Raw genomic sequence first — 19,850 nt, forward strand, 5'->3', positions numbered from 1 at the left:
TCTTCTCTTCCTTTCTCTCACATGAGTAAGGAGCAAGAGATGGGTAAACATTTCAAGCTGATCTATGGAAACAGTAGGAGAACCTCCACAGCAGTGTATTGTGCTGGTAATTCTGTAGGTCCCTCTGTCATCCCTACAGGTGTTTTCCATGCTCTGAAATAGTAACACTATGTAATAAGGCAAAAAGCAGAGGATGTTAGTACAGCAATATTTGGGGGAAGCAGCAGAATGAGCAGATTGCACTGAATCATTTGTTTTGCCATATGTTCTCAAAATGGCTCCTGGCTAATGCAGGCTGACGGCAGCTGTTCTTACCAGCGTGGGGTTTTGGGCCACATGTGTGACCAGCGCTGCTCGGTCCTGAGGACCTGCTCCCAATTGCCCATCATAAACTTCCTGTATGATAGCCGTTGCGTTTCCCTTTTCCCAGATGAATCTGTGTTCGTCCCCCTTTCGCACACACCGCTTCCTCGTGTGTGGATTGGAAGCGTGCATTGCTTTACACAGCCAGACCTGCCTGAACACTGGCCTCTGGCCATCTGTTTCTCTCATTTCTTTGTGTTGATCGAATCTGTGTGAATTAAGCAGACCTTTGGCACTGCAGAGGGGAAAAAGATATATATTTAGAGTAAGTAGGAAAAACTTGCTGCTTTAAGGAGGTTTTCACAATATCCACTTTAGGTCATCATCCTAGGTCTATTAAATCAGTTCTTCCGGGAGGCACTTGTTTTTCTCCCTTTACTATATAAGGAGTTTGTGCTTCTAATTTTGGTATTCCTGAATCACCCTGAGGTTAGGCACATAAGGTAGCTCAGTGCAGACAGAACAAACATCTTACAAACATATAGGACATATATAGGTCACAAACATATACACAAATCAGCTACAATGGATCTACTGAGATTGCAAAGACACAGAAAACGAGAAATACCAAAATCAAGCCTTTCTAAACCCATCCAGTTCACCCTGCTTGGGAATATGCATGGTAGTAGTCTTCATTAATCGTATGCTGAGTTTTTTATCAGCTCTTCTGGCTGATTTAGTGCACAAGCTGAACCAGTTCTGGTTGCTGTTTGGAGCTGTGTAGTGACAAGGTTTATAGGCAGGCTTTGGTTTTCCTGCAAAAGTGTAGAATGTGGGTAAAGTCCTTGAATGCAGTCAGGGAAACTAGACTGTGTCATGGTGCTCGCCCAAATTAATGTTGCACAGGCTTTTTGGTGCCTGACTTTTCAGCCTTTGCAATTTTTTTAATGCAGCTGGCGTGGGTGGTACCCTGGCTTTTCAGAAAGAAATGGAGAAACAGATTTCAGCCCAAAGCACTGTGGTGGTGTACACTGAGATCACCAGCACGTTTGGGACCCCTGGATTCAACGCACAGATCTGTGCTGCTTGAGCGAATGAGAGGGATGAGAGCTGTATTAGGTTGTCATGGCTGTTTGGATTCAGCCAGAATATGTGTGATTTGGGGAATGCATGCGTCTACTCTTTCAAGCGGTGCAACTGCAGGAGCAAGTATGTGATTTATAAGCCATATTACAGTGGTTCTTAGCTTCTCTTTTTAAAGCCGGAACACTGCCTGACTGGTGGTTGTCTTGACCTGACCACAGGCTCCTTTTTTTAATTGCTGAGCGATATCCTGTGCTCTGGTTATTATGGAAGCCACCCTAGCAGGGGTTGTATTTGCACGCTACTGCAAATACACAACTGTGAAATGCTTTAGGAAGCTTGAGGATGAAGCTGCTATATAAATATGACAAATGAATACCTGTGTCCGGAGGTAGGACTTGTAACATTCAAATTACATTTTAAAATAGCCTTATGGGTTAGATTTCAAGATACACTTTGAGGTGAAGTCGTCTTGCTGAAATAGAGAACAGCCAGTGACATACTTGCTGTCCTAGAGTGTGTCTGCTGAATCTTCAGTTGTATTTTCATGCCTGTGGGCTGTCTGTTTAAGCAAAATATTCTTGCATTCGTGCTCTCAGCAGCCCGCGCTGCTCCTGAACGCTACCTGATGTCCTCTTTTCTTCAGTACCCACGTGGGTTCTTACTCCCTCTCCCTTCGCAGCTCTTGTCTCCTGTGCTTTATTTCTTTCCCTGGTTTTTGTGGGCTGTCTGGCAGTGTGGATTCCTTAGAGTTCAGTCTGTATGTATGCGTGGAAACTTTTGTTTAAAGATAAATCAAGGGTTCTTCATACACTAGTACTTTAAGGTGCAGATCAATAAGATCGATAGTGATGAGATTCTTCCTAGCACTAAAAACCTCATCAAGAACTGTTTTGTGTTAATCCAGGGGAGGAAATCGGTGCTACAGCGTGATTGAAGTCACCAGTTACTTTATGGCAGAATTCAGAGAGTATCAAACAGGGCTAGAGTCCAGGTATTTTCTGTGTTCAAAATCACTTGTTCAGAGCACCAGAAAACGTCACTTAGGTTCAAGGAAGGTGATGTGTGGTGCAAGTCATTGACCTGCGAAAAGGCAGTAAAGACTTCGGAAGGCAAGCTGGATTTTTGTATCCGCCCTTTTGAATTTGTGCCTCAAATGAGCAAAGGTACGCTACTGTTCTCTCTTTGCAGCGTAGTGGTGTGCGTAGTGCTCTTTGCCATTTGTTTTTCTCCCAGCCTCCTTATTCAGATACAGTATGTTCCTCCTGGTGGGGACTAATCAGATGGCCATTTGTTGGGGACATTTTCCAGGAAGCTGAGTTCAGCTGGGCATAAGGAACATTTGTTGTATACACTAATTGGAAACAAATTTACAAAATTTCTACTTGCCAGAAGTAATTCTGGCAAGTGCAGAAGATTTAACAGCATCCAACAAGTGTTAATTCTTTCAGCTCTAGTCTTATGTATCGCCAGACAAATAAATTCTGAAAAAATAACTGACGAAAGGCAATGCATGTCACTGGATGTCTAGTATTTTATTTACCGTGATTTTTCTAATCTACACAAGTTCTTTTAGCTTGTTAATCCCTGTGCTGCTGGGAACAACTGTCTCTATTATCTGCCTGTATTCTGCTGTGTCAGTGACTTAAGCGGTGCAGTTATATGTTGCAGGTGGTGGAGCAGCATCTTAAGGCAGGGGAGAGGCTTTACCCTGTGCAAAAAGTCAAACTGACCTGGGTTTGGAAGCAGAAAAGCAGTGTGGTGTAAGGGATAGAGCGGGGAACTCGGAGCTGGTAAACCCTGAACTCTGTGCCTGTGCCTTCGGCTTGCTGCGTGATGCGGCCACGTCATTTGGTTACGGACTTCTTTTAAATCAGTGCATCCCGCTTTTTATTTCACAGTGATCACTAAATATGAGCATAATTTTGAATTCCCAGGCGATACCATGTATCATAGATGCCTGATGGCTGGAGTTAGGCTACACAACTAACCGAGGCTGCCTGTTGGGACCAGCAGCCCTGCGTAAAAACAGTTGGAGTAGCAGACTCCCGGTCTCTGCACCTGTGCAAGGGAATAAAAATTCCTACTTTTGCCTCTAGGTAGCTTTGAGGCTTTCTTGTTTAGTGCTTGTACTTTTTTATTTTCATTTTGCTGTGGAAATATACATAATTATATAAAGCTAATGCTCCAGAAGATCCTGTCAAAATGATGAACGGGAGGTTTGCCGTACTACCTCCCTTCTCTCCTTTGCGAGGTCTCCTCATACACGTGGTCGCTGTGGGGTGACGATCTGGTGGTTAAACACGTGCCGAGAGCGGCGGTTGAATACTAACCCGTAACTGTCACGGCAGTTTTTGTGAATTTGCCTGTCTCTCTGGTTCAATACTGTTAAGGTTTAAGGGCAAGTTGGCATAACAAAGAAGAATGTGAGGTGGATTTCAAAGCTCCATCCAGCACTCCACAAATGGTTTTTGAGGTTTTAGGACCTGGCAAACTCTGCTTAATGATGATGTCTTGGCATAACTGTCTGAAGAAGCCATTATTCTACAAACACTGGTGTTTTAATCTTTTGAGGCCCTCTGACCTGTTAAATATGCCTGTGATCTATAAATGTGTAATCCAGCCCCTGGTCTTTGAAATCATCTCTCCTTTTGTGTGAGGGACTGTTCTGAAGATCAGAAGCCTGTAAACTTCTTATCCATTTCCAGTGGAAAGAAGTGAGCTGCTGAAAAAATCCTTTGACCTCCTGGCATGACAAGGTTCCCCAGTCTTCCCAAATCTCTCATTTTCTTTCCGATTTAAGCATCCATTCTGCTTGCTTTCTGTCGGTGTCATTGTGGCACTGTCTGGCAAATAACTGGCTGATGTTTCACTGGTGTCTCGTTGACTCAGTAATACGGTTGTAGGGATGAAGCACGGTGGTCTTGGCTTGGTTGTAAGTGGCTCGTTTCATATTTTTTTCATCAAAGAGGTTGTTGTAGGAAGAGGTGCAACTTCCAACTTTGGAAGTTCTTGTTGACAGAAACTAAAACCAACCAAACAAAACTGTCCTTTCCCAGTGGGAGAACAGCTGGCTAAAAACATTTGTTGCTGCTGGTGTGTTTTTATCTCAAAGTGCTGCAGTAGCAGACAGATCTATTGCTCTTCTTTGTGGCTGGGAGTGAAATGGCTCCGTGCAGCCATATTGATTAACAGGTGGTTGCTCTTAAGTGACTCGAAGATAATATTTAAAATGTTTTTAACTTCAGGGGCACAACACCCGTGCTTGAGAAGTAGTAGTGTTTTCATGCGAGATGTTGGGAGGAGGGGCTTTGTCTGGACGCTGCCATTGCGCGCTTGTCGCCAGCGCTGCTCTGCAGCAGCGAAGGGGCAGTGGGAGCCCCCGATGTCCCCTGCTGCCCCTGCTTCAACGGGACATTTGACATGGGGTTAAGGAAGGTGCTCAGCCACCTCCCGCGAACCTCCCCCCGCACCGTGGGGCTTGCTGCCCTGTCTCTGCAGTTCCCTGGCAGCCTTTGCCCTGGGGTAATTGGTGGGAAGGCGTTTTGCACATTGGGACCTTTCTACGTCCCGAGCACCCCTGACAAGCTGGATCTGGGGAAGGAATTGATTCTTCTTGGATTGTGTCGCTTGTTTTTTGACATTTGATGGTGCAGGCGTCCATACCAGCTGCGTCTGCCACTTAGCGATCCCAAAGTCAGGGATGAGGCTGGTGGTTTGGAGTTACACAGCTGCTGCTCTTCATCTTCCTCTGACACATTTCTTGTTCGTACCTTGGCTCCTCCGATGAGAGCGGCGTGACCTTGGGAGGCTGACAGCTACCAGAGCATCACTGTCTAGCGTGGAAGTGTTTACAGGTTGCATCTCACAAAAAGGAATTTATGTGCCAGTTGCAGACAGACGAAATGCCATGGGGCTGCCGCGGGACCTGTGATACTCCGAGCTTTACAGCTGCTGGAGGTTAGTCAAGCAGTTAAAGCTGTGCTCCCATTTAGACTGTACCTAGTGGTGCTACGTCGTGCTTGCCGGCCCCGTCCTCATCAGCACCCAGCCCCGCACCGCACTGTCCGGCAAGCTCCTCAGCCCTTGTGTGACTGACAGATTTGAGGGGAGGGGAGAGGGTTGTTTTATTTTCTATCGCTGCAATAAATTAAAGTTAGAGGAAAAGTAATGACTGCAGCTAGGGATGACGACTCTGCCTCTGGAGAGCCAGTAGTTAACACTGACAAATTAGATGAGTGAATTAGATGCCTTGTCTAACTTGAGTCATGCTCAGCTAAACTGATTGACTGTCCTGTATTTGCAAGAAAAGTGAATAAAACTGGAGTATGTCATTTTTTCATTAGCATCTTGTCTAAGCTGAGCATCTTGCTTAGACTTTGAAAAACTTTTTGATAGCATCATTAATGTCAGTACTGTGGAAGAAATGCCTTTGAAAAGTGAAATTTGGCTATCTGCTGGAATCTTTGCTAAATAGCTAATTAAATTATAGTGGGTTTCTGCGCAATGAGAATGCAATAATTCTGCTCTTTGTTCTAAGAAACTTTGAGGTAGCAAAATAGGCGGATGTTTGCTATTAAGTCAGCAATCTATTACCTGAGGCATAGTTTGCTTGTTCTGATTCTTCATAATATCAGTAGGAGTCTGGCAAAATGTTTTACCCCACAAGGCCCTGATGCTTTCGCCTCTCCCAGTGCTCTCCCACTGGAGCTGTGCGCTTCCCATTGCAGATCACAAATCGACCTGGGCGCGATTGCTCGCTGCGTGAGCAGGTTGAGAATGGCCCGTGTCGTCTTTGAACTGAACCCGACTGAGGCTACTAGTCACTCTATGACATAGGAACGTGTTATGTATGATGTATATGGTATGACATGCATCATAGTGTTCAGCCAACTGACCTACCCTAGGCGGCTGTTGCCTGCTACCATAACCTGCCACCAGCTCAACAACCCCTCTTGCACGCCAGGGAACTGTTAGCAGGGAAGTGGACCTGGCAGGGTGTGACGTTCGGGTCTATAATCAATGTTTCTCCAGCAGGACATGCCATGGGCTTTGGGGAGTTTTGGATTTTCTTGTCCCTCTTCCTCCGAAACAAACGTGCTCCTACTCCATTGGTGCAAAGTGAAGTAGGGTGGCTTAACTTGCCGTCCAGTACAGTATTATGTATTGAAACACACTAGAAACATTTATATGTCTAGTTTCTTTCCATGACTTAGTGGAGGGAACAGATGCTTGCACCCGATGGATGGTGATTCCTGAAACTGCTCCATTCCAGTTGCCTCTGACTAAGCCCTAAATAAAGCCAAGCTTTTATTAGGGCAAGTTCTTTCCTGCGGGATGGGTAGGCTACAAGGATTGCAGGTTGAAAGGGATGGGGAGAAATGAGTGTAAACCTTACCAAATCACCTCTTTATGGGCTGACACATTGGAAGGGTTGCTAGAATGAACAATTACAAGTGTGAAAATGCTCTGCATAAAAAAGAAAAACCAACCCAAACCTATATAAATGGACTAAAGCAAAACAAAATCCACCTTACATTTTAGAGGAGACCTATGTTAAAAAAATTGCAGGCTTCATTTGAAGCTTTAGAAATTTCCATCGCTAGTTCATGCCTCTTAGTAGCGGGATTCTGGCATTTGTGAGATAAGATGAAGGCTCTAGAATGCAATTTTAATTTGTGAGGAACAAGCTTTTTATTATTTCAGATTATTTCTGCTTTGAAACATAGGGTTAATGAGCATACATCAAGGCTCTGTAGTTTAGTGCAACTACTACAGTTCATCCAATTTAGAGAGACAAAAAGAAATAAAAGGGAAGTGGAATTAGCACAAGGAAATTATACAGATGTGCAAATGACAGCTTCTGAATGCCTAGTGTGAAATTCTCTTCAAGGTTCATGCAGATCCTCAAGGGATGGAGCATTCTGAAATGATTAGCTCTTCACATAGCAAAGCTTTCTTCCTCGCAGTCATGGCAACGACTCAGAAGCTCCTCTCTCTTCCCATCTCCCGTACCTTGGCAACAGGAGTGCCGCAGGTTCTTAATCTGCCTCTGGTTGGCTCTTCAGCTGCGCGCTACAGATTCTGAGTTAAGGTAACTTTTGCGAATGTAATGACCCATTTTAACTGATGAGAAAGGAGAGCTGCAAGCTGAGAAAGCAGATAGTGGCTTGGTTAGTCTTACCCTCAGGTCTCAGCACGCAGCAAGACAGATGGATTTTGCCTGGTTTGGAGCCACCCTTGCTGGCAAAAAGGAAATTAAAATTGGTTCGGTTAATACTTAAAAGGGGAACAAGATAAAATCTGCATTTCTTCTAGAACTCGATAGTAAGGACTTCTGGTTTGCTTTGGCTTTTGGTTTTTTTTTTTTTTTTAAATTTTGCATTCATTCCTGTAGTGTTTTCCCAGAATCTGTGATTTCACAATCGGCCTCCTGTCACTGTTGTGTTGACATGGTCATAGCAATCTGTTTCAGTTCTGAAATTTGCCCAGGCCTAATAACTAGTAGAGTGCTGGTTTTTCCAGGTAGAATTACCTACTAAGTGCGTTAGTTAAATGGTGACTTAAACATAATTAGAAAACCATTGGGCTGTTTCCCCATTAAATATACGTGTCTGTGAGCCAAGCAAAACATTTTTTTTGTGTGTCATCTTCTGGATGACTATTCTTCTGATTCCTGTCTCAAACCGTTTATTAAAATTTTACCACTTGTCTTGGGTGTGAATTTTCAACAGTTGAAACACAGCTATCTGGCATCTACAAAATAAATGGAGAGCGTTCGTGGAGCAGGAGAATCATTTTGGTATAAATAAGGTATTTTTTTTCTTACTGTCTGTCATTCAGAGAGAAAAGTGTCTTGAGGTTGAAGGACATTGTACAGAGACACTGCGTTCACTTCCGTGGTCCCAACCTGACCAAGGAAAAGGAGGATTTCTCAGGGCTGTCCTACCACGCTCTTTAGGGGGAAAAGCCTTCCACAATTTTGCGGTTTGACTTCGTAGGACTATCATTGCATCCTTCTCAGAAGAAACTGCAGTAGATTTAAAACATAACCTTTCTTCTGTCGGTGCCTTTCAGATCAACAGGTTAACAAATTAAGGTGGCATTTTCCCCTTGACTTTCTTTCTTACATGTCTGAGTCATAGTCAGCAGATTAAAATAATTTCAATCATTTCCTGCTTAATGTAAAGGAATAAAGAGGGAAAAGTTAGCTGCTGCTGTTGAGGTTAGTTTGAGACAAGGACAACCAGAAGTACAAAGAGAGCCTGGAGTCCACGGTCAGTAACGAGGCAACAAGATACCGGCGTTGCCTCCTGCACTTCTGCATTTCCAGGTGCCTTGACCATCCCTTCCTCCTTCAGAAATGGTGTGAGGCAAGTGGTGTGGAGGAAGTTTCTGGAGTAGACAGTTTTGCATTCCAAGACTGCCAGTCTGACGTCTTCCACAAGATCGTGCACTCAAATAACAAAGTCAGGTTTGTTTATAAGTATTTCTCATCCGCCTTTGTAGTTGGAACAAAGACTTCAAAGACTGGCTGTGCTTGTATGGCCAATGCAGAGCGTAACTTCAGTACTTAGGATCTGTGCCTTCCCCATAAACCTCAAGCCTTTTTCTCCTGCTTTACACAGGATGCTGCTTTTAAAAGTCCCTGAAATGTGCTTGGCAGTGTAAGATTCGGCAAGAACATTAGCTGCTTTGAATAAATCAGATAATCTGAGCCAGGTATTCTAGATCAGCTGCACGACTGAAACTGGGGTTTATCACTGATTGAATGCAAACCTTTTTATTTGTGTTTACTAAAAAGCCCCATAAAAGGTAATGGGCATGTTGCTTAGGAACTGTTTACCTGCCAAATGTATCTGTATGATGCATGAGGTGACCATGGGAACCAATTTGGTAGCAATTATTTAAAGGAAACCTTGCAGGGAAATGAATTATTGCATGTCTACTAAATATTTCTGCACTTTCATTTGAAAAGCTTGTTTCTGGGAAAAGATACAGTAACTAGGAATCCATTTAGAGAGAAGGGTCAGCATAGGTCCTACGTAAAAAATACATTACTAGAGCCAGTTTTTTTGATGTATATTTTAGAAACTATGTTTTGAAAATAAATAGGATGTCTATTGGGTTATCAACGTTGTGCAAATTTAAAGCAGTTTGGTATGCGTTCCTAGGGGACTGTCTTTCGCCTGATTTCATTTTTCTTAAAAAATTAATTACAGGTTGCTGTATTCCCCCCAGAGAACTTATTAACTATGTCTCTCTCTCCAAAGAGTGCTTGGTTCTCATGAGATAAAGTGCCTTAGGCTAAAAGCTGCTGATTCCATTTCTGATTCATAAAGCAATTTTTTAAACTTATTTTTATCCTTACTGACATTTTTCACGAGGGATAACTAATAGCACTACGTTAGGATCAAGGCTGTTATGATTTGTCTTATAAAGGAAGCATACGCTGCACAAATTATTCTTCAGGGGTTGAATTTTACTTGAAAGGTTATGTACAAAGGCTATTTTCAAGCATATATGTCCGATTCCAAGAAAAATTTTCAGATTTGCTATTAACGTTGAAACTGTAGGAAAACCTCCTGTTGCTTGGAACAATTTTTGTGGAATATATTTCCTTAGGAGTTGCCCTCAGGATGCTGCCAAAATACCTGTCCTAGTGGCATTCTGCCGAAAACCCATTTTAACCCAGTAATGAGCTGTGTAGGAAACCTGAGCTAATAGCTGCTGTGAGATTGCATTAGAATGTGTTTATTTTTCCAGTTATGGCCCAGCTGACACCTATATCTGTGTTAGAGTAATTAAGAAAGAATCATTATAAGGGATTTATAATGGCAGGTAGAGTTTGTTTGGATAATTAAGAGACATTTCAGTGTCAAAGGGGTGAGAATGTGTTTCACGTGAGAAAATACGGAACATTGAAGTTCTGTGTGGTTCCGGATGAATACTTGTATGGATCTGCTTTTAAAAATAAAGAGATTATTTCATCCTTAAATGATTGTAATTGCGCCTGCCTTATTTTTTTGCGTTTAAAGCCACTTCAGTTTGCATGGCTCGGCCTCGGTCTGTCTCTGCAGCGCTCAGACCAAGAATGATGTCACACCAGAGCAAAGTGAATCCGTGTCTTTCAGAAAGAGGCTTCAGGTCTTGTGTGTGCTCATTTTCAGGCATTGCGACTCATGCTGGGGCTTCACTTGCAAGCACCTACAACAGTAAGAATATTTTCAAGGCCTGTAACAACTCAGATTGCTTAGATGTATTCTGTTGTAAAACCGGAATATATTTATGCACATAATCCACAGTGGGGCTGGAAAACATGTCCAAGTATGGAAACCAGGCTGTTTCTGTACTTGTATTTGTACGTGTGAAGGTATTTTAGTGTTGCAGAGAAGAGAATCCCTGCAATTACAGTGGAAGGATGATTAGGTAGACAGCAAAGTTTTTCAGAAGATACTGTTTGCCATGACTCATAAATTCAAATAAACACCTTTAATTTGCGCTGTAAAAGCAAATTAGAAGTTGGTGATATATTTAGCATCTTTTAAATTTTTGAGAGCAAGTTGTCTGGTGACTTGTGGGGTCAGTCCCATTTTTAGTTCCCAGTGGTGAAGAGACCAAATGCTTCTCCCCCAGTTAGCTTCAAGGTGCTCACTCGGGAATAGTGGAGCGGAAAAGTCAGGTTCCTTCTTACTCTGGGAAATGACCTTTTTTCAGTGCTAGAAGTCTCCCTTCGGAGCAGGATTATAATGCGCTGCTGGATCTAAGTTACTTGAAAGCCTCTGAGCTTACCCGCTTTCACCATCATTATGTCTCCCGGGAGCTCGCGTTATCCAAGCTGGTGTTCAACGCTTCTGTGTGCTAATTGGAAGGTCTGCGTTTAATTTATTTAACACTGTGTGTCTCCCCAGTATACTTTAAAAGAGCATATGTTATATCTTTTTTCTGTAGACAGAGACTCATTCCTCTTCAGGAGTCCTGCCTGACTGTTTCTTTGCAAAGCACAAATGAGAAGTGACTCTTGTAAACATTGTAATGACCAATTTGATTGTCTAAAGGTATTGCTTAATTAAAACTTCCATTCCTCTTTCAGACACCCCGAACATGTGAAAACTTTATCAAATTGTGCAAGAAGAACTATTATGATGGAACAATTTTTCACAGATCAATTCGTAATTTTGTGGTGAGTATTGAACAAATCCTGTGTAATGCACAATATGTGATGTCCTCAAAATATTTATGTAGCTTAATTCAGTTTTAGTTTCTTCTGTGCGTGACAACTTGCAGTCGATGTGTATGAAACCTATCGTCAGAACGAGGATTGTCCTAACTTACTAAATTTGTACTTTCTGGTGTTACTGACAACTGCCTCTGACTAATATTGTCACTTGGAGCATCACTGCCTTCAGCAGTGCTTTTGCTGGCGTTCCAAACACAGCCTTTGAGAGTCAGTGCCTTGGCAAGGCTCTCGCTATCTTCCCCTGGCTGTGGGTGGGTGGTTAATGAACAGAAGGGGGGAGAGAGAGAGGGAAATGCTAATTTGGATAAGTAATACTGTGGCCTGCTGAAATCCCATTCACATGAAACTTCAGAACGCAGCTGCATCTGTTTCAGGTTGTACTGCTTGGGTACTGTCAAATTGCCCTTCCCCGAGTGTGCTCCGGGTCTAGGTGCCCACACGTCCTTTGTGAAGGAGTTAAAGAACACCTAGTGAACCAGAAAGTTGACTTTGCTAGTCAAAGATCTTTATTTACATAGGAGGTACAGTCCAGGCAGCTTAGGATATTGTAGCTGTCCTGTAACTTCCTTCCATAAGAACTAACAACCTGATCCTGAAGGCAGACCACGTCTTTCAGGGGACATCGCTGAATGTTGCAGTCCATCCTGTCATCCTAAAAAAGGCTTTTTTTCTTTTGACAGCACTGTATATCTCGGTTCATAGTTAAACTCACAATTAAAATTGTGCTTGTGTGCTATTACATGGAAACTAGCCATGTCACGCTCCCTCTACTGGCATTAGAACATCAAATATTATTTCTGTAGGTCCCGCATGTATATACAGTGATTAATTTTGTTGCTGAAAGACTGTTTTCACATGGGGATTTTCCCTACTGCAGATATGAGGGGGATACTGAGAAATACAGATTCAGATGCAGAAAATATTCCCTATTCCCCCATTTCTTGCCTTCCCATCGTGTGGAGGTTTGGTAGCAAAATTTAAAGCCTTTTCAGTTCCAAAAGCAATGCATCATCAGATAAAAAGCAGGTTACGACTCGGCACGTAATAGAAAGGATGATCTAGTTAACCCATTTGAGACTGTTTATTTTCCCTATTTACCCACAAGAGACCTATTATTTTTATAAAACTGTTGTTCTGCTCTTGGATAAGTAATGTAGGAGATGACAGCCAGCTGATAAAAGAAGCTCCAAATAAGTAGTAATGGTTTCCTTGTTGCTAACTTGTCGATATGGCACAATATAGAAGGAAGAAAAGTGAGCATAATTTTCTTTTATGGCTTGTATTTAATGTCTTTCACACAGATACATACATAACCTACTGATTTAATTTTAATTCTGCAGATCCAAGGAGGTGATCCGACTGGAACAGGTACAGGTAAGGTGGAGTTCAAATCAAGTAAACTGTTTTCACTTTGTGCACTGTGTTTTTACATTTATTTCCAGACACCTTGTAGATTCAAATTCTCTAAACGATGGTATGTGGTACGCTGTGAGTATTTCTACTTTAATGCAGAGGTTTTATCGCTATATTTTTATGACCATTTTAACCATGCTCAAAATTTCAGCCCGTATATTCTCAGCCTAAACCTTGGGCACTCTTCCATGCAGAATTCTTGTTGGGTCTTTGCTTCCTTTTTCTTCCAGAAAATAAATAAATGAAAATTTTAATGATTTTACAGCTGGCCTTCCAGGGCAAAGAACAAAAGAAGAAACACATTCATGCAAAGTTGCTTTCAAATTCAGCGTTAATGAAATACTTGAGACCTGCCTTAGAATTGGTGAATGGCCAGATACCATCTGTTCTCCCAGCTAGTTGCCTTGTGACGCCCAAGCTGCTCTTTCTTCTAACTTTTAGGGATCATTGTGACTAAATTCTTGTGCCTGTTCTTTCCGCCTTAGTTGGAGTTCTGCATAAGAGTCATATCAGAAAGGATCAGGAGGCACAGGAGTTGGAGGGCCCTCAGAGCATTGCCCACCACGATAGATACGCCGTGTAGTATCTCTAGTTGCTGCTGTAAATTTGCTCATTTTGCGCTTGCACGGTTTATCTACCCACTTGTAGGTGTCACCAGCCTCCACAGCTCCTCGCCTGGTCTGTGGGGTTCTGCGCGTTTTTATTCTAGTTCATACGTGTGTCATTTGTATATGCAAGCACTATATTCTTCTGTGTGTGCTCACAGGTTGTCCAGAAAAGATGTCTTTGTAGTTGTGAAATACTTCAGCTCTATTTAGTTCCTAAATGATGTTAGTGTGAGTCGTCCAAGAGCTTCTCTTCTACTGCCTGCAATAATCAACAGTTTCATACTCTAAGATTTGAGACTAGTTAAAGGTTCTGCGATTTGATGGCGAAGCCCATTAACAAGATTTGTTACCGTCTGTGCTTGGACTGTCAAAAGAAATGTTGTTTGATTTTTGTTAAAAGGAAAGTTTCGGTTCAAATCCCAAAAGACATAATTAGGGGCATCTTTTAAAATGAGAAATTAAAGAGGTGTCAGGAGACGGGAGAAGTTTAATGGGTTGACTCAGACACCTTTCACCCTTGTAGGGTGGAGTTCAGATCCTGCTGTGGAATGGAAATTAGCTTGCTGGTGTCGTTCTTGTCTCTATTTGTGCAAATGGTGGAAGTACTGTACGACAGCACAATTAACAGCTGGGGGAGACTGGCAGTGCAGCTGCATTGAAGGTCAAGACTCAGCTCTACTGGCAAAGCACGTAGGAAGTGAAATGCAAATAAGCCCGTAGGAGGAAAAAACCTCCTGTGTATATTATTTAAAAAAAAACAAGCCTAATGACCTCTAGTCTTTCCATCTTGTTTTCCTCCTTGTAATTCTTAATTAAATATTAATATATTGCCAATGACATGTCTTGCAAACATCTGTCAAGACTATTAAAGTTCTAATAAAACGGACAGCGTACACTCAGATATCACAGAATCACAGGTCGGAAGCGACCTCAGGGATCGTCTAGTCCAACCTTTCTGGGAAGAGCCCAGCCTAGACAAGATGGCCCAGCACCCTGTCCAGCCGAATCTTGAAGGTGTCCAACGTGGCCGAGCCAACCCCTTCCCTGGGGAGATTATTCCAGTGGTGACTGTCCTCAGTGTGAAAAATTTCCCTCTGGTGCCCAATCGGAATCTCCCCAAGAGCAACTTGTGTCTATCCCCCTTGTCCTCTCCACGGGACTCCGTGTAAAAAGGGAGTCTCCGTCTTCTTTGTAGCTGCCCCTTAAGTACTGGTACGTGGAGACGAGATCCCCTCTGAGCCTCCTTTTCTCAAGGGTGAACAAACCCAGCTCTCCCAGCCTATCCTCGTATGGCGGCTTCCCAGTCCTCTGATCATCCTGGTGGCCCCTCTCTGGGCCCCTTCCAGCCTGGCCCCATCCTTTTTGTACAGCGGGGACCAGAACTGGACACAGTGCTCAGGACAAGCACTGAGTGTTGCAGATTTTTAGAGACTGTTTGCAATTATTGCAGAGTCCAGACGATGCAGCGATCTTCTTTGCAACTGAATGGTGTTTGTTTTTTGAAGACAGCTGAATTTTAGATATCCTTACTTAATCACTTACTGAAAATGATAGTATCACAAGAAAATGTTATAAACAGACAGCCTGGTGGGTTGCTAGATTTCTCTTGAACTGTCATGCCTGTGTATTTAATACTTACTTAAATGAAGCCGCTTAGGCAGGTCACAGAGTGCGCGTAGTCTGTCAGGGTTTGTTCCTGGCCACCTGATGGATCCTGGGCACCTGGACACGGGGCAGAAGTTTCACTTGCAAATCTCGAGCCACGTGCCGTAAGAAGGTGGCCAGAGCCAAGGTGCCCGTCTAGCTTCGCATTCTCCCCGCAGCAGCATGGCCAGAGGAAGGTCGGGCACGGCAGCGGTGTGAGACCACGGCAAACACAGCGAGGCGCTCCCAGGCCCCCGCGGTGTGACAGCCGTGGTCCGTTGGTTTGCGCGTCATCAATGTCATCACAAGTATTCATGCTAGGAAAGCTTTGGAGTGAAACATCGGGATTCAGTACTTTGTACCATTTTTACCTGGGTTTTGTAGGTTATTTGCAGTATAAATTCCCTTTTTTTTTTCTTCTGGCAGCTGGAAGGAATTTCAGTATTTCTTTGATTCACTGATGCGTGGGGAAAAAAAAAAAAAGGTGCATCTTCGAAAGCTAAAAAGTCCTTAAGATTTAATGGTCTTTAGAGGTTTGCTGGGGGAGTAAATAGCTTGGCTTCTGTAATATCAGAGAAGCATGTGAGAGTAGAACAGGCCTTTCTTCCCAGATATTTGAGTTGGCAATAGGGAAGACTATTTGGAGGTTACCTTTTAAATGTCAATATTTTAAACTGCCAGAAGTGTTTCTGTTAGAGGCTTCAGAAAAAAAGAACATCCTTTGTTTCCTCTTCCACACGGAACCTCTGCTTTAACTGAAATTTTCTGGCCAAGATGTTTGGATGAGTGTGTGTTTAAAAAAAAATGCACCTTTTCCAAACTGATACGTGGAAGGTGCATTAAGCCTGTGTATGTTTTTGTTATATTTGTTTAATTATCCCTGTTCATCAGCTCAGGAACTAGAACAGACTTGTTCAAAAATCTTCCCACCACTTGGTTTCTGGCATCTGACATTCATCCCCTATTCAGCAACAGGTGTCAGGTCTATGGTTGCAACACCCAAACGCTTAGCTGGTCACCCACTCCCTTGCGAACTCGCCCAGGACAGTTCGGCCTCTGGGTGGTTTCGGACTCATTCAGGACAACATGACGCAAGGCTACGTGTCATGCGTACATAGACTGCAGCTGTGCTCTTGGCGCACCTACATAAGTGCTGCTTGTGTTTGGAAACATTTCGGATGCAAAATGCCAAGCTGGTTGTCACTGACAGCCGCCCACTTCCACGGCTACTCCGGCTGCACAGTCCTGTCTGTAAGCAGCGCTGATCCTTATTTCTTTTTTATTTGTTATTCAGCACCCCGGTGTGTCCTTTCTGAGCCTCTTGTTAGGCTGTCATAAAAGTAACTGCGACCTAGCAGACCTGCGAAGGACAACTGGTACTCGGCGGTTAACCCTGGGGTGGAGGAGGGTGGAAATCAGCTTTATGGCGCCTAGAAGTTGAGATACCACACTGGGAGAAGAGTGGGGAACAGAGTTTTGCCATAGGTTAGCTGGCAGACCTGCATTGCCAAAGCAGTTGGGTACACAGTCCTGTAGGGTTGACACTGATTGAGAGGACCAAGCTGATTTTCTACAGCCTTTGACTTAATGTTTCATAAGACTGCTGGGAGAAATTTTATTGTGCTGCAGCAGCTTATTTCTTTTCTAACAAAATAACCACCCATAGAGGCAGTATTCAAAGCAATAAGCTGAGTCATGGTCATTCTTTGTAATGATTAATTATTTGAAAATGAAGTTTAGTTTTGTGATGCATCTTTTTTCCTGCTGTTCGTAACAGCCAAATTGCTGAACATCGTGAGTAATTCTGTCTAACTTCTGCTAGTGGAAGTGGAGCAGCTGCTCTGTATTTTCAGTGTTCCAAATAATAGAAGAAAATTTGCATGTAGGAAAAATAGGTTTAATATCCTAACCCTTTTGTATGAAAAAGGGAAAACTATATGCAAAGCATTATATTTGTAAAGCAGCACAGGCATGTTTCAGCTACTCTTACTCGCAGCCTGCCGGAAGGTCTCGTGAATCGGCTTGTGTGTGCCTCTGTCCATTTGTGAATCCAGGAGGGCACAAGGGAGGCGTATCACAGCTGTGAAAATCCAAAGCAGATACCGCTGGTAGGTGGGAATTTGGCTGGCAGTGAGCAGAGCTCCTCTGAACTGGCAGTGGCGAAGGACTGTGGGCAAACTTGGTCAGTTCTGCAATGGCATTTCCTAACCAGGCGAGTTCCTGGAATGCAACCAGTTTTAAAGCCCATTTTCTGGCATGATTGAAGCTCGGCAAAAGGGCAAGACCAAGACCTTCTTATCTAGCAATATACTCCTTTTAGATTGCAGCCCCTCTGAAAATCCAGCCTCTGGTATGTGGGGTTAAAAGTACCACGTGCTCTTATCTGAAAGGAGAGAAGCACTTACTGGCTGAGCTAGCGCTTTCATATTTGCAAAATGATTCAAGAACCTCACTTGGAAAGCTCTGTACAAGTGTCAGATGTTATTATGTACCTCGTTGTTCCAAATGACAAGAAGAAAATTACAGAAAGTAAGCCATCATTTTTGTGAATCAGAGCCCTCCCACTTCCGTACCACTGCTTAGCAATTTTTGTGCCAGAAAAAGGAAGGATTTATTTAAAATCACAACTGTCATGAATGATGATTCCCAGCCCACACCTGGCTTTTGGAATGCTACATTTCTGAAGCTTTAGGTGCCTCTCTCAGCTCTTTGCAAGAAAGTTGTACAACTTCTGCAATTTTACCCAAAAAAATTACTTTCTGAAAAAAAACGCCTGTAGAAGGAGCAAAGACTACCGAAGCGTAAGCTGTTGGAGTCTAAAAGACAGTCTGAAAACATGGCTTTTTTCTGCAGAGTTGCTGATGTGTGATTGCTTCAGATGTCAGTTTGGATCTATTCACCTTTTCACTCTCAGCACAAGACGCAGATACGAGACCAAATAACTCACCACGCTTCAGTTACAGGCTATAAATATATCTTGCCACTCTGGATAGCCATGGAAATGATGAATACGGTCTAATTTTTTCTGTGAGCTGCGTGGTCTGCTTGGTTTCATCTCTGTGTGAGAATTAGATAAACACCTCTTTAATTTAAGAGAATTTTTCTCTTTTATTAAAAAATGTGGGGAAGTGGCTCCCAGCTGCCTTCAGCTTTGAATCCTGGGCATCTGGGTAGGCATGTGATTTTTATTTTACAGAATTGTGCAAAAACTCTTTCTGGTTCCGGGGCTTTGATGTTGTGCAGGTTGAATGCTGTTAGAAGGCCGGTGTATTTCCGCGGCCAGCGCCAAGTACATTTCCAGCTTTGTGCGAGCGGGAGCCCGCCACGCGCAGGGTTGGAGGTACCGCTCCGTTTCGCGCTCCCCGCCCCAAGCCAGCCAGTGGCCGCGCCCGCCTGGGGCCACGTCTGCTGCCATGTGAACTCCCCTGATTTTTAGCACTGAAGCCCCCAGAATTTTTTTCCAGCGCTTTTCGTAATAGGATCTCAGAAACATTTGTGAGTCCGGTCCACTTTGACAGAAGGTAATCTAACCAGGGAGTAAGCTGAGAGGAAGGCGAAGTGACCAGCAGTGAATCTAATGCCCAGAGTCAGTTCTTGTTTTCCAGGGGCTTTGCTTCTAAGCTGGTACATCACCGTTGGGGTGAGGTTTTTGCATCATCGTGACTCCATATATAGTCAGCAGGGATCTGTGTGCTCTCAGGGGAAGATTTGGGGAATACAAGGAGGAGCCTCCGCTCTTTATGGCGTATACCAGGAGCGGAACGTGAGAGGGCTAGAGCTGGAGCCTGCGACCGCCCCACCTCCTCTCTGCATCCACGCTGCTTTCAGAAAATGAGGAAGAAGGCACAGCCACGCCTCCCAGCCCTGTCGAGAATAAACACAGCAAAATCTGCTAGATACTTCTGGATGCCTCATAGGTATTAGCAGTAGGTTTGGAGCCTGTGACTTATGTTCCCAAGTTCAGATGGAGCTCTGCCTTAGAGAGTAAAATATAAGAATCTAAAATCCCTGTCCCAGACCCCCCCAGCTGAGCGTTAAGTACTGTGCTGCCACGGCAGGAGGCTAATGAGGGATCTGTACTTAATCTTCAGAGAGAAAGGGATTCTGGGTTTCAGTAATTAAAAATATATATACATTTAACTCACCATCTTTTGGCTTGCTCTCTCTGGTCCTGCTTCAGGCAGATACTTGAAGCCCAAACAATTCCAGAGGTTAGCAGGAGCTTAACAAACAGCACATTCAGGCTATTTTTAATTTAGGAAGAATACTTTTGGCTTTCTCCTTGGAGGGGGAGGGAACAGAATTATTCTCTTTAAATTAAAGATTTCAGAGTTTTTTTCTTTAAAAAAAACAATAACCCCCCCCCAAACCATCCCTGTCCTGCTGTCTGACTGCCTTTGCGGCGCCTCGGCCGCCCCTTGCCAGGCCTCCACAGACACCTGAGCCATGTCCTTTGTAGGACGCCTGGCCTCTTAGGTGATTGCGGCACAGGGCATCCTCTGTTCTTGCTGCAGCTCCCGGGCAGAGTTAGCCTTGGGAACAGCTCCGCAGCGGACCGA

At 43.6% G+C, this 19,850-nt stretch overlaps 1 protein-coding gene across 1 annotated transcript in view; it reads left to right on the forward strand.

The window, feature by feature from the left end:
• PPIL2 (peptidylprolyl isomerase like 2) overlaps positions 1-19,850 on the forward strand; it is a 73,767-nt gene that overhangs the window by 34,524 nt on the left and 19,393 nt on the right. Inside the window, exons 13-14 of the mRNA XM_075110865.1 lie at positions 11,480-11,569; positions 12,967-13,000. Of these exons, the coding sequence (XP_074966966.1) occupies positions 11,480-11,569; positions 12,967-13,000 (124 nt within the window). The remainder of the gene's footprint in view (positions 1-11,479; positions 11,570-12,966; positions 13,001-19,850) is intronic.

Source organism: Phalacrocorax aristotelis, chromosome 15, assembly GCF_949628215.1.
Source record: "Phalacrocorax aristotelis chromosome 15, bGulAri2.1, whole genome shotgun sequence".
NCBI lineage: Eukaryota > Metazoa > Chordata > Aves > Suliformes > Phalacrocoracidae > Phalacrocorax > Phalacrocorax aristotelis.